We start from the raw sequence: 13,486 nt of genomic DNA on the forward strand, positions 1-13,486 counted from the left end.
CAGGGGCCACACTTTGAATAGCAAGACTATATAACGCAAACAGTTTTGTCCGGGAACCCCAAGCACTTGGGTTCTGTTTTAGGTTTGCCACTAAAATTCCCAGGCCTGTCATTTAAACTTAGCCTCAAATCAAGGGGCATGACCCCTGAGGGAAGACGTAGGGGTCTTTCCTGGGAATTGGGCAATGACTCCCCAGCCCCACCTTGAGGCAAGCGCTGTGACATTGTGGCTGTTGGACACCCACCGGGTTTCAGGCAGGGGTCGGGGGGGAGGGGCACAGGGAGGAGAAAAGCCCAGACAGCCTGAGTCTCCTGGAGCCTGGGACAGGTCGGGGTCGCAGGGCGGGGGGAGCAGCGGAGACAGTCAGTGATGCGTCCATCTGTGATGCAAGCTCTGAAGGAGAAGTAGCTCTGGGGCCTTGTGCTGAGGGGACATCCTGGAAGGTCAGGAAGGCTGAGTGGAGGGAGGGGTTCTCCCTGGGAGCGGCCGGGGTCTCTCTGGGCTCCCCTACCTTGGCCTCCAAGTCTCACAACCAGACCTGCCTTGTTTTGCCCGACAGCCATGGCAGAACCTGCATCCGGGGCCAGTTCGGACTCTCGCCTTTGGGCTGGGTGCTTTGGGCTGCCCTTGTTCCCAAGGCTACTCTGTCATGGGCTCTGCCGGCCTCTGTGTCCTGGGGAGGGTGTGTGGCCTGGGCTGTGAGGGTTGGTGTCAGGAGGGAAGGGGAGGCACAGCAGCAGTCAGGACTTCTTGGGCTGCCCGTTCCCTCCCGTCGGGGGACGGGTCATGGGACCGGCCCCCTCGGATGCAGGACACGACTGGACAGCACTTGGTCCACAGCGTGACCCAGAGCCCCGGCAGCCTGCTCCCGTTCGCCATCAGGACCCCAGCAGTGCTGGGCAGGGACCTTCTGCCTACGCCCTGCAGCCTCTCTCTGCCTCTTGTGCTTAGAAACATCGTCTTTTGGCAAATAACACTTGAAGCTGTTTCCTGGGGCCTGGGAGCAGCAGCTCAGACCCCACTGTGCTCTGTGCAGAGTCCTGCTCCGCGGCTGGGCGCTGCATTTCTCACCAGCCCCCAGGAGATGCTTTTGCTGCTGCTGACCTTGCGCTCTGTGCAGGAGCCCTGCAGAGGGCAGACATGGGTGGAAGGGCCCATATCTGTGTGCAGGTGGCCAGGGGTTACTGTTCCCTCTTCCCATTAGAGGGACCGAGAAACCTCAGCCTTCCAGAGGGTTTTCCTCGAGTGGAGGTGCGGCGCCTTGATACTGGGATGCGGTTTAAGTGCAGCCTGAGAGCTGCAGCTTGTGATTGCCATGGCGCAGCCGGAGGGCAGGAGATGGGGGACCCGCTGGGCAGGGCGTGAAGATGCAGAGAGAGGAGAGGTTTACCTGGAGTCTGTGGCCTCCCCGCAGCTTCGAGTTCTCTGGATCTGCCCTCCTCTGTCTTTCTGGAAGCTTTGAGGCTGTGGAGGGACCCAGTGCCCAGGACGTTCAGCCTCTGGCTTCTTCCTCTCCTGGCGGGTTTGGAGAGCTCGCAGCCTCTCCACAGCCTGTGCTCCTTTCCAAGGACCCAGAACCACTCAGAGCCACACTTTTCCTCCAGCTGGAGAATCCGTGTGAAGATGCACAGGCAAGAGCCAGCCCTGCCCTCCTCCTCCGCTCACCCACAGAGGGTGAGAACCTCGGCGGGCGGGGGGTCAGGATGGTGGCCGTAGGGAGAGGGCGCTGGAGGGGCAGCTGCGCCCCACACGTTTGCTGGAGAGTCTGCAGAAGGCGGTCTCAGGGCTGCAGGCTGATGCAAACCCGCCCTCTGACCCCGGGGTGAAGACCCGGGGCGCCCAGAGTGGGGACAGCTGTGTAAACTGCCGGGTGGGGTATTTATAGCCCTGCTGCGCACTCTGAGCCTGCGCCGGCCTGAGGGCTGCAGCCGGTCCTGCCGCCATGGGCTCTGTCACGTGTTCTGTTCACTGAGTTTTCTGGACCTTCTGTCCTCAGGGTTGCATTAGGCTCTGCAAGACTCAGTTTCCTCACCTGCTTCCCTGATCCTCTGGGTGGTTCTCTCCATCCCAGTTTTCAAGAAGAAATGCTGTGTTCCAGATCTGGGGGAGGGGGGAGCTAACACGACCCTTCAAGGGGGCGTGCTGACCCCAGGAGGCCACTTCCCCTGGGCTCCTGAGCTCTGGGACGAGGTGGGACACGCACAGCTGGGCTTTGGAGTCAGATCTGGGCTTGAGTCCCAGCTCGCTGCTTTACCCCATCGGTGAAATGGACGAAACTCGGGGGGGGAGCGCGGAGTGAGAAGGTGCAGGACGGCTGCGGGCACACGGGCAGGGGCACAGTTCTGATGCTGCTGCAGCAAACCTGCCTGTCTGCAGACCCTCATCTGAACGGGGTCCTTCCCTCCTCAGAGGGTGGCAGCTCCACCTCTCCGCTGGGCCTGGGACCCTGTGTGGGACGAGGGTGCACATGGGAGAAAGCATGTTAGTCTTAGGGTGAAGCTGGGACGTGGGGCACCGAAGGAAATCCATTCTTGGGGTCAGAAAGCCTTGGGCTTTCCAAGCCCTGGTCATGGAGTGGCGGAAGGGGACAGGGAGACAGAGAGAGAGAGAGAGAGAGAGAGGGAGGGAGGGAGAGAGCAGGAGAGGACGAGGGCACAGCTCTGTAATGGAAACTTGGCTCCCAGCCTCACACTCTCTCCTTCCTTAGCGCGTGTGCTTGAGTCTCAAGTTGAGAACCTCTTCCCCTCCAGCAGGCACCCCGCGCTGTCTCCACGGCCCACCCCTGCCGCCCTGCTCGGAGCTGGTGACATGTGACATGTGAGCCCGCTGCCTCCCTCTTCACCGCCCCCACCCGCTCCCTGACTAATTAGGCCAGCTCGCCACTTCCAGGGCCCGGCAGGCGGAGCCAGGCACGCGGTGGATGGGGGCCAAGGGCTTTTGTTGACATTGCTCAAGTGTAGCTTCGAGGAGCATCCCCTGCCGAGCCAAGAGGTCCAGGGAAGCCGGGGGTGATGAGGGGAGAGCAGCGGGCGCCTCCCCCACTCCCCTCTGCCTTCCCCACTGCCCACCCACTCCTCCCTAAATCCAAGACTGTAAGCCTCCATGTTGGGACCAAGGGGCCAGCTGAGTCTCTGAGAAACCCACACTCAGCTGAGCGTCCTGCATCCAGTGGGGTTTCAGGACCGTTTTCTTTTGTGTGTGTGATGCTTTCACGGGGTGATGCTCCTGACGTGCCACTGTTCCTAGTAGTTTCTGGGGGAAGTAGGTCCAGTGAGACTGTCTCCACCCCTCACCTCGTATAAGGTGCAGGCTGCATAGTGGATCTGTCTTGCTATAGCTGAGTAATATGGCCAGATGGATTTCATCCTCTGCAGGGATCTACCAAGAATGTGGGTTTTGGGGTCACTAAACCTGGTCAGATCCCCATTCTGCGCCTCTTTGCTTGACCTTGCGTGACCTTGGGCAAGTCTTTTAACCTCTTTTGTGCTTCGGTTTCCTTATTTGCAAGTGGAGTTAATAGTTCCAGAATAAGATGTTAAGATGAAACATGGCGAAGAGTGGCAAGTTCTTCGCACATAATAGACACTCAATAAATGGCTGTCATGATGATTATTAACTGGCAGTGGCTGTGGCCATGGGTGGGTTCCGAGTTTAGGCAGATCACTTCTACTCTGACTTATTTACTCCAAAGGTAAGTTGACCCAAGAACCAACTGCCCTTTCCTACCTTACCAGCAGTTTTGTTTTTTTCTTTTGACTTTTTTTTTTTTTTTTTGGTCTGTGTTGGGTCTTCATTGCTTTGCACGGGCTTTCTCTAGTTGCGGCGAGTGGGGGCTACTCTTTGTTGCAGTGCTCGGGCTTCTCATTGCTGTGGCTTCTATTACGGAGCACCGGCTTTAGGCGCATGGGTCTCAGTAGTTGTGGCATGCAGGCTCAGTAGTTGTGGCTCACGGTCTTTAGAGCACAGGCTCAGTAGTTGTGGCACACGGGCTTAGTTGCTCTGCAGCATGTGGGAGCTTCCTGGACCAGGGCTCGAACCTGTGTCCCCTGCATTGGCAGGTGGATTCTTAACCACTGCGCCACCAGGGAAGTCCCTCACCAGCAGTTTTGTGAGGACAAAGAGAATGGGGCGTAATATCGTCACACGGTTCTCAGTGGGAAGTAAGTGAACGCAGTGCTTTGCTTTCATCATTCTCATTTTCTCAGACTCTGGTCTCCACATCTGTGTATCAGTGGTCAGTGGTCATATATATTTTTTTGAGATAAAAGTTTGTAGGTTTTGGAATCCAGAGGCGCTGCCTTAATAGTCTCTGATTCCTGAAGCTATTGAATCATCATGTAAAAAAAATCCTCTAATTTTCTGCTACAATAGCTGGCTTTATTTTTATATCTCTTAATTGGTATCAGCTTTTCTCTCAGAATTACAGAACCATGGAAATTTGGCCTAAGCAGAAACTTTGCAAGTCACTGGAAGGGATGCTTTTGCTTCTTTGCAGATTTTTGGAATCTTCCTGGAAGGCAGCTATGCTCACCACTATACAAACAATGCACATTGGGATCTTCCTGAATGTTAGGATTGCAGAACCACAGAGCACTTTTCTTTACCCCAGATTACAAGAAGAGCAGAACGGCCAATCTGTTGGTCTCGTGTAGGCTGGAAGATGCCATCGGCATCCTGCCCGCATCACTTTGTCCTCATGTCTTCAGTACACATGGGCACTGTCCAACTTTCAGCACCTGCGTCTCATTATCTAAGGCCTTTTGCTGGGTACCAGAGCCCACTTTGGTTGGAAGTGCCAGGGAATTAATGTCCCCTGGGGACAGCCTACATTCCACCCATGGCAGACCAAGAGCAGGTGGATAAATACCCCAGCTCCCTCACCCCTTGGGTGTCTGAGTTGCATGTCTACACTGGCCCCACAGAGATTTCCAGAGGGCTCAAGTCCTAGTTCACCCATTTTAGCAACTTGAAACTTGAAACACACCTCCACTGGCTAGCTCCCTGGCCCTGTCCCACCACGGGTGCTTCCCGAGATCACCCCCCCATGTAAACCACCTGTGCTCAAATCCTTGTCCTCAGGGGCTGCTTCTGCGGAAACCCAACCTGAGACAAACGGGGTGTCCTTCTCCACACTCTTAGATGCTTTATGATAATATGGTGTAATATTCACATTTTAGGTCTGCCTGTTGAATTTTAAGGCAACTGACCTTATTCCTTGTTTATGAGTTTTTTGCAATTTTTTTCCTCTGCTTGTCGCTGTTCTTAATCCTAAGAATTAACCATTCAGGTGAACAGGAGTACACAGATGCCTTGCTTTGACCTTGAAATACCTTTGGGATTGTCCTCACAATTATGGCTATATCTGGCCATCATGTAGGTTTCTGTATTTCAGAGTCTTAAGTTATTGCTTATTCTAGTTGGGCCCCACGTTCTACATTTTTTTGAGAATAAACCTAGGGGCTGTCCTAGCTAATGTGTAAAAGTTGTAATTAGCTACTTGATGATTTTACATGTGGAGCAGGTTCCATTTGACTGAGGAAGACCTCAGTTTGTGAGCTACGGATGTTACTGTGTGTCCTGTTGGCTTTAGGTGAGATGCCTACAAGCACCGTGATTTCCAGAAACTTCCATGAGTTTTACTTTATCCATCCACAAAGTGGGAATGGTTACTCTGACACATACTTACTGAGTACCTCCTCTGAGCCAGCAGTGATTAGGTGTCAGAGAGACAGCAGTGGACAGAGAGACAGTGCCCAGGCTCCCTCTTTCTTTCCTGAGCATTGTCATGAGGTTCCAGTTATAAAATGAAAGTGGTATCATTTAGGAAACTAAAATCCCCATGGAAATGGAGGAAGGGGTATGATGACCTTCAGCTCTTCACTGACCAATTCAGAACACTGTGCTGGTGTGGCTCGGTGGGGCGCACCCTCTGGCCTTTTGCGAAGGCCTCTGGGCCCATGAATTAGAACCTTGTCTTGTTCTTAGATCCATTTTCTGACCACAGCGACTCTGGACACTCGAGAGGTAGCCAAAGCCTCATGTCACCTCTTTCTTGAGTTCCAAGCCACTAGAAAGAGCCATCTGTGCTTGGTGTTTCCACATCCCAGTGACCCTCTGAGGTCCCGCTCTGTTGTGTCTTTGCATTTGTCTTACGTGATTGGTCCATGGCAGTCAAGGCCATCGGCCACTTTTTCCTTTTTGAAATTCTCTTTCTGCTTACCTTCTGTGACACCACTTCCCTTGCTCTTTTCCTTCCTTTCATGATCTTTTGCTGAATGCTTTGACTCTACCTGCTCTGAAGGAATGCTGAGTTTCCCATGGTTTCTTCTTCCATTCCCTTCTCTTTAGGAAACTGCATCCGTACGCATGCCGTACTCTTCCCTGTTTGCTTATGATTCTCCTGATGTTCCGTGTAGCTTAGCTGTCCGCCCTGCGGTGTCTGCACCCACATTACCCGGGCAGCACGCTGCCCTGTGGATGGTCCACAGACACTTCAGATCCAACACGTCCTAAGCAGAAGCCACCATATTCTCCCCCGACAGGCCCTTCCGTCTCTGTTCTTTCTCCTGGCACATCCATCCCCATGGGCATCTCAGCCGGAGACCTCAGCCCTAGTCACGCATTCAGTGATCGACTTTCCCCTTGTTCACGCTCTCATCTCGTGTTTACTGAAATCTTGTTATGTGGGATTCACTGGCCCAGGCTCTGGGAGTATTGTTGTGGTGTCTTAGCCTGGGTGACCCCGAGAAGCAGATCCTGAGCAGGTGTTCAGTGGCAGGTGGTGTATTTGGGAGGCGGTTCAGGGAAGTACTGGTCAAGGAGTAGATGCTGGTGTGTAGGTGCCAGTCACCCTGACTTAGTGGACCCAACCGTGCCCTTTTTTCCCAAGTCCACGTTCAGTGAGATCACGTTGGTAGCTCGAAATTGGCCATGATGGGAATATTCACACCATGGAAGTTGTCCAGTGGATACAAGACCAGGACTTTTTCCCCTGGAGAGTTGGTTGTTCAACATTTCTCTGCATGTTATTGGGTGCAGGGAATTAAGACAGGAAAGGACAGCGGCCAATAAAGTGTGTTTTATCAGGAGAGTCACCTTGTAGACACCTGGAGAGTCATCCCAGTGGAGAAAACTGGATTCCAGGGTAGAACACACACTTCAGAGTCATCCCACTGGAGCGTGAGGTGTTTATGCACCGTCCCCTCCCAGCCGTTGGCTGAGGGCTGCCGCTGTGGGAGCCAGTAGGATCCAGGAGCCGAGGAAGCCCTTGGGAGGTGGGGGCAGGATGGTGAGCGACGGTGGTGAGAGGTCTAAGGGGTGTTGGCCGGACTGAGTGCCGATGGCTGAAGGCGCTGGGCACCCAGCCTGGGGACAGGTGACACCCAGCTGTTAGTGATGCGTGGCTGTGACCTTTTTCTCCCCAGACCTTGACTTCATGGACCTCATCGGGCAAGACAGACAGTGGACCGTGGGCAGGAAGTTAATGCAGGTGAATGACTCGCTGACTTCAGAAGATGCAGGGCCGCGGAGCAGCAAGAACTGCACTGAACCAGGTAAGACGGTGGCTGCGCTGGGGGCTTTGTGCTGCGGGCCGGGCCGCCGTTCTCTCTGGTGGAAGCCCAGGAAGAGCTGGATGCTGTGTTTCTCCTTTGAGTTCTAATCCAGAGAGACTCTGAGGATATTTAGGGGCAGGTGTCTAAGAAACTCAAAGGCAAGATCCCAGGGGACAATTCAAGTGTGTTTCTGCCTCTGGTTTCTCTCCCTCGGACAGTGGGGGAGAAGGTGAGTCAAAATGCCGTTATCAAATGTGGATGCTGGGGCTGCCCAGAGGATCCCTGAGTCAGCAGCAGGATGGGTGAGGACGTTCTGTGGCGTCTTCGCTTTGATGCCTGGAATCGTCTCTGGCTGGTTGTTAATCGGAGCCTTGTTTCTGTCACAGTCAAGGCACAGGTGTTGAACCAGATCCTCACCTGTGATGTTGAGCTCCTTGGAAGAAGTGAACGTTTGTTTATCAGCTATTATGTTTGATAGCTATTGTGCCTTTCCTCAGAACATTTGATATCTGTTTCTGAACTTAAAGGGAAAACTAACATAGGGGGATGAAGAGGACCTGGAATGTTGAGGACTCAGCTCAGGAAACGGCAGGTACCCTCTGGACGGCTGAGGTCCTGCTCATTTAGACCAGGGGTCAGCAACCTTGTCCCGGGAAGGGCCAGACAGCAATATTTTAGGCTTTACAGACTCGTTACTGCGTCTATAGTATATTTTAAAAGATTTTTATAATCCTTTAAAAATTTAAAAACCATTCTTAGCTCGCGAGCTGTGGGATGTACCAGGCCTGTGGCCACTTTGTCAACCCTGACATGGAGTTCTCAGATCTTGGGGGGGGGGGGGTCTTCCTTCCCTGGCTGGTGGGGTCTTGGGTCTCAAGTGTGTGGTGAGCTCGACCACACAGTGATCCCACATGCAAAGGCCGGCCTCGTTTTGAGTGTCATCTTAGAAGGACATACACCGTCTTCATTGCAGCCCAAAGAACCTTAGTCCTCGGAGGACAGAAGGTGAAATTGTGTGTCTGCACTTTTTTAGGAAGGTAGATAGAGGTTCCCTTTCCCACAGCTGGAAGAACTGAAAAGAGATGACCCCCTCCCGGCCAAAAAACAACCTACAGCCCTACATGATCTCTGTCCCTTAAGCTAGAGAATGCAAGGTTCCTGCGGCTGTTATTAATGCTTGGGAGGAATACTCTTGGAAGTGAGTGAAGCGTGTGGCAGCTGCGTGAGCTAGAAATGAAAACTGGGGACAGAGGTTTCAAGTGTCCCACTGTGCAGACAGAGCCACCTGTCTTCTGAGAGCTGGGCTTGCAGGGGCCTGGCCTGAAGGGCAGGTCATTGCTGTGCCGGGAACCCTGTTTGCTGATCTGGTCTTACAGCCGAAGAGTTGTCAACATCTCTGCAACTAGTAGGCAGGCGGTGACTGGGATGTCAGAGACAGGAGATTCAGTACTAGGGGGCCCAGCCGTCTCCTTGGGTGTACCTTCGTATGGGAAAGAATGGAGTCAGACAGATACAGTGCCCCGCTCTCGGGATTGGGTCCAGCACTGCGCAGGGCCAGTGGTGATGGAGGGCTTCTGCTTCCTGTAGTTGGGACTGTGTGTTGGGGTGGTGGAGCTGTCTCTCTGTGAGTGGTGCTGTTTACTGTTTCAAGACATGCCATTCTCAGAGTGACAGGTGTAAGAGAATAAAGCACGTGAAAGCCATCGCAGGAGAGCAATGACTCAGCCCACAAGTAGAACAGAAGATGTCCAGGTTTCTAAAGAGAGCTCGAGCCCAGCACCTGCTGGTGTTGGCAGGGAGGGCACAGGGCAAGGAGGAGAGGAAAGCCTCCAGGAGGACAGTGGCGGGGGGCGAACGAGAGTTCCTCGTGCTGCCGCGTAAGGCAGTTCCAAGAAGAACAAGGACGCGGGAGGAGCGTCCTTGCTTTCCTCATCTGTGGACCACCACCACGGGCACTGGGCTTGATTTCTGGGGTCCTTGACTCCAAACCAGATTCTACAGGGAAGATGATCATGCCTGAGACAAGGGTCCTGTTCAAATCCTAGCACATCAAGGGCCTGCCTGGAGCCTCTGTCCTGCATGAAGCCTGCTATGACCGTTCTGTTTTCTGAATGTTTTTGGTAGAAAGTATCTCTAACTACGCTGTCCGATATGGACATTCAGCGGCCCCTTAAGTTCAAATTAATTTAAATGAAATACAATTAAAAATTCAGATTCTCCGTTGCCCTAGCCACACATCAAATTAGCCGGTGGCTGTGTGTGGTTCCTGGACAGCACAGGACAAAGAACATTCCCGCCATCGCAGAAGGGTCCATTGGACAGCCTGGTCTAGAATGTCCATTTGTCTTTGAACGTATCTCCTGTCTTTCCAGCTCAGTTGCAAACATCTTGAGGACATACAGTGGAAATGTAAATCCGAGAGCCCGTCTCTTCCCTGGGTCTTGGGGTCGCACTCACCTGGGTTTGAATCTTGGCTGAGAAGCTGAGGGCGAGATAGTCAGACTCTCTGAGCCTTTGTGTGCTTCTCTGTGAGATGGAGATGATCATTCTGACCTTTCGCAGCTGCTGTGAGGGTTGGGAGTGACGTCATCAGGGGTGTGTACCCAGCTTGGTGCTGCGGATGGAGGGTCCACAGTGGGACCTCACTCCCGAATTTCCCACTGTCTGCTGGGGGCACCCGTCCCTCCATCACATGAGCATCAAGGAACTAAATACATTCTCCAGCCCCTCCTCTCGGGGATGGGCAGATGTGGCCTGCCTGGGTCAGTCCTCAGGCGGCCCAGGCCCGAGCAGTGGCCCGCTGGGTAGAGCGGCTCAAGCACCGTCTTGTAACAGAAGATCTCCCCGTGTTGTTGAGCTCAGTGCCTCTGAGGAGCCCTCTGTTTCTATAAGAACGTCATCAGGTCATCGGGACGTCCCCGGTGGTCCAGTGGTTAAGACTCCGCCTTCCAGTGCAGAGGGTGTGGGTTCGATCCCTGGTTGGGGGAGCTAAGATCCCACATGCCTCGCAGTGAGGCCAAAAAAAAAGAGAACGTCATCAAAACATTGTCACCCAGTTGCCTCGGTGCTCTTTCCAGAAAGCTGTCAGAAGTCTGCTTCTTACCCTTGACTGAACAGATCTTTTATGAAGAAAGTTGAACGCACTCAGAAGATCCTGATTTTGAGTTGAAACGGAATGGGATTCATCTTCTCTACCCCTAACCCACTGGAGGATGAGGGGACCAAGCTGGTGGGAGCCAAGGCCCCACAAAGCCAAGCTGGTGGGAGCCAAGCCACAAAACGTTGCCCAGCTGCCCTGAAGAGGCCGGAGCGCCCCGTCCGTGGTGGGCGTTACCCGTGCTGGGACGGCGTGGGCTTCTGCTCCCAGAGGCTCCGGTGTGGGGCTGGGAGGCGAACCACCGGGACAGCCTCTTTCCTCTTGGTGACGGTGTCGCCTAGCGGGGCGCGCTCACGGGGATGGTGTCAGGGCTCTGTCTGTGCCGAAGGCTGAGCGTTTACACGGGGACCCGAGCGTTTGGGGGCCAGGCTGGCCGTGGGGGCAACAGTGTCCGGGTCACAGATGGGAGTTACTTTGGCTCCGATTGTAAAGCGTGCCTAGTGCTGTTCTGACGTCACAGGGCTTCTCAGGCTGTGTTCTCGGAACCCCTGGCTGGAGAGGCCGTGGGTGTGAGTGAGGTTGATTCGGAGGCTGGCGATGGGGTGGCCTGTGTTCTGGTCCTGAGAACGGTTGGGGGATGGGGCTGGCTTGCTTCGCAGACGTTCATTTCCTCACCTGGGAAACAGACCTGGGACTGTTTTATCCCATCTGTCCCTTCCGTTGCACAACTGCAATCGTTTCAGGCGATTTCAAGAATAGGAATTCACAAAATCTTCCACCCCCGAGATGCCCAGCTGCACTTCCCTTGGTAAATTACTTCTTTGCGTTCCCAGAATCCCATGTCCTACTGTCAGCCTCGTTTTATCCTTCTCCCCCATCCATTTTCCTCTCGCTGTCCATCTCCCTCCCCCTCCCCCTTCCCCTCCATCTCCTTCTCCCCTCCCCCTCCCCATCTCCCTCTCCCTCTCTTTGATAACCAGGAGCCAGTTCTGTCTTTGGTGGGTGTGGCAACCTTGAGATGGCTCACTCTTCATATGACAGCTGCCACTTTAAAGACGTGTTGGCTGAATGATATTCCGTTGTATATATGTGCCACAGCTTCTCTATCCGTTCATCTGTTGATGGACACTTAGGTTGCTTCCATGTCCTGACTGTTGTAAATAGAGCTGCGATGAACACTCTGGTACATGACTCTTTTTGAATTATGGTTTTCTCAGGGTATATGCCCAGTAGTGGGATTGCTGGGTGGTATGGTAGTTCTATTTCCAGTTTTTGAAGGAACCTCCGTACTGTTCTCCATAGTGGCTGTATCAATTTACATTCCCACCAACAGTGCAAGAGGGTTCCATTACTCAACCATAAAAAGAAAGGAAATTTGTAGTGAGGTGGATGGACCTAGAGTCTGTCATACAGAATGAAGTAAGTCAGAAAGAGAAAAACAAATACCGTATGCTAACACATATCTATGGAATAAAAATAAATAGATGGTTCTGAAGAACCTAGGGGCAGGACAGGAATAAAGACACAGACGTAGAGAATGGACTTGAGGACACGGGGAGGGGGAAGGGTAAGCTGTGACAAAGTGAGAGAGTGGCATGGACATGTATACACTACCAAATGTAAAATAGATAGCTAGTGGGAAGCAGCCGCATAGCACAGGGAGATCAGCTCGGTGCTTTGTGACCACCTAGAGGGGTGGCATAGGGAGGATGGGAGGGAGGGAGATGCAAGAGGGAGGAGATATGGGGACATACGTATATGTATAACTGATTCACTTTGTTTATAAAGCATAAGCTAACACACCATTGTAAAGCAATTATACTCCAATAAAGATGTTTAAAAAAAAAAAAAGACATGTTGGGTTTTTTTGGATTTTTTTTTTTAAATGGCATTCTTCCCTTGCCTCTTCCAAGACATGGTTTTGGTGAAACTTTGTAAGTTTTTCCTCTAGATCCGTATGAAAAAGACTGAGTTCCAGGCTCTAATTTTTCTGCCATCGTTCCAGCCCTCTGTGAATTTTTAAGGTTGTTTTCTTAGCCTGACACTGCGATTTCATCTCAAGCCTGGAAACATTGTCTTTTGGCAAATAACATTTGAAACTGTTTACTCAGATGACCTATTATGAGAAACTCAACTTTGAATAAATTCGATCCATGGAAAATTAAGTTAGCTAAATGTAATATTGAGGGTGGTACACAACTGTAGCAGAGATGGATTCTTGGGAATATTTATTGGTACACTTTGCGGAATTTTCTTTCTACACTTTTCAGTCTGTGTTCAGAAAAAAAATCTATCATCTTTTGGTTCTTAGTTCTTTGATATTTTAAGGAAATGATCTTTTCCTCAGAGTGCCTCTTTCAAAGAAACTTGGGAAGAAGGAAGCTATTTAAAATGATAGCCTTTGGCGTGGGCTTCGCTCTGAGATCACTGTATTTTCTTTCTTTCTTTCTTTCTTTTTTTTAAAATTTTATTCGAGTATAGTTGATTTACAACATTGTGTTAGTTTCAGGTGTACAGCAAAGTGATTCACTTATACATATACATATATTCATTCTTTTTCAGATTCTTTTCTCATATAGGTTATCACAGAATATTGAGTATAGTTCCCTGTGCTATAGAGTAGATCCTTTTTGGTTGTCTATTTTATATTTAGTAGTGTGTGTATGTTAACCCCATACCCCTGATTTATCCCTCCCCCATGTTTCCCCTTTGGTAACCGTAAGTTTGTTTTCGAGATCTGTAAGTCTGTTTCTGTTTTCGTTTTCTTCTGATAAAGTGCTCGGCTCCCTCCCTCTGCCTGGCTCGTAGGGTCTGAGGTCTCTGGGGGTGGGGAAGC

The 13,486-nt window shown here is 52.0% G+C and overlaps 1 protein-coding gene across 1 annotated transcript in view; it reads left to right on the forward strand.

Annotated features, from left to right (window-relative positions):
• Positions 1–13,486, forward strand: part of SLC24A3 (solute carrier family 24 member 3) — a gene marked incomplete at both ends in the record, with an annotated part of 455,399 nt that overhangs the window by 58,067 nt on the left and 383,846 nt on the right. Inside the window, one exon of the mRNA XM_082857552.1 lies at positions 7,425–7,553. Within this exon, the coding sequence (XP_082713678.1) occupies positions 7,425–7,553 (129 nt within the window). The remainder of the gene's footprint in view (positions 1–7,424; positions 7,554–13,486) is intronic.

The sequence above is a fragment of the Leucopleurus acutus genome (assembly GCF_964270905.1).
Source record: "Leucopleurus acutus genome assembly, chromosome: 16".
Classification (NCBI taxonomy): domain Eukaryota; kingdom Metazoa; phylum Chordata; class Mammalia; order Artiodactyla; family Delphinidae; genus Leucopleurus; species Leucopleurus acutus.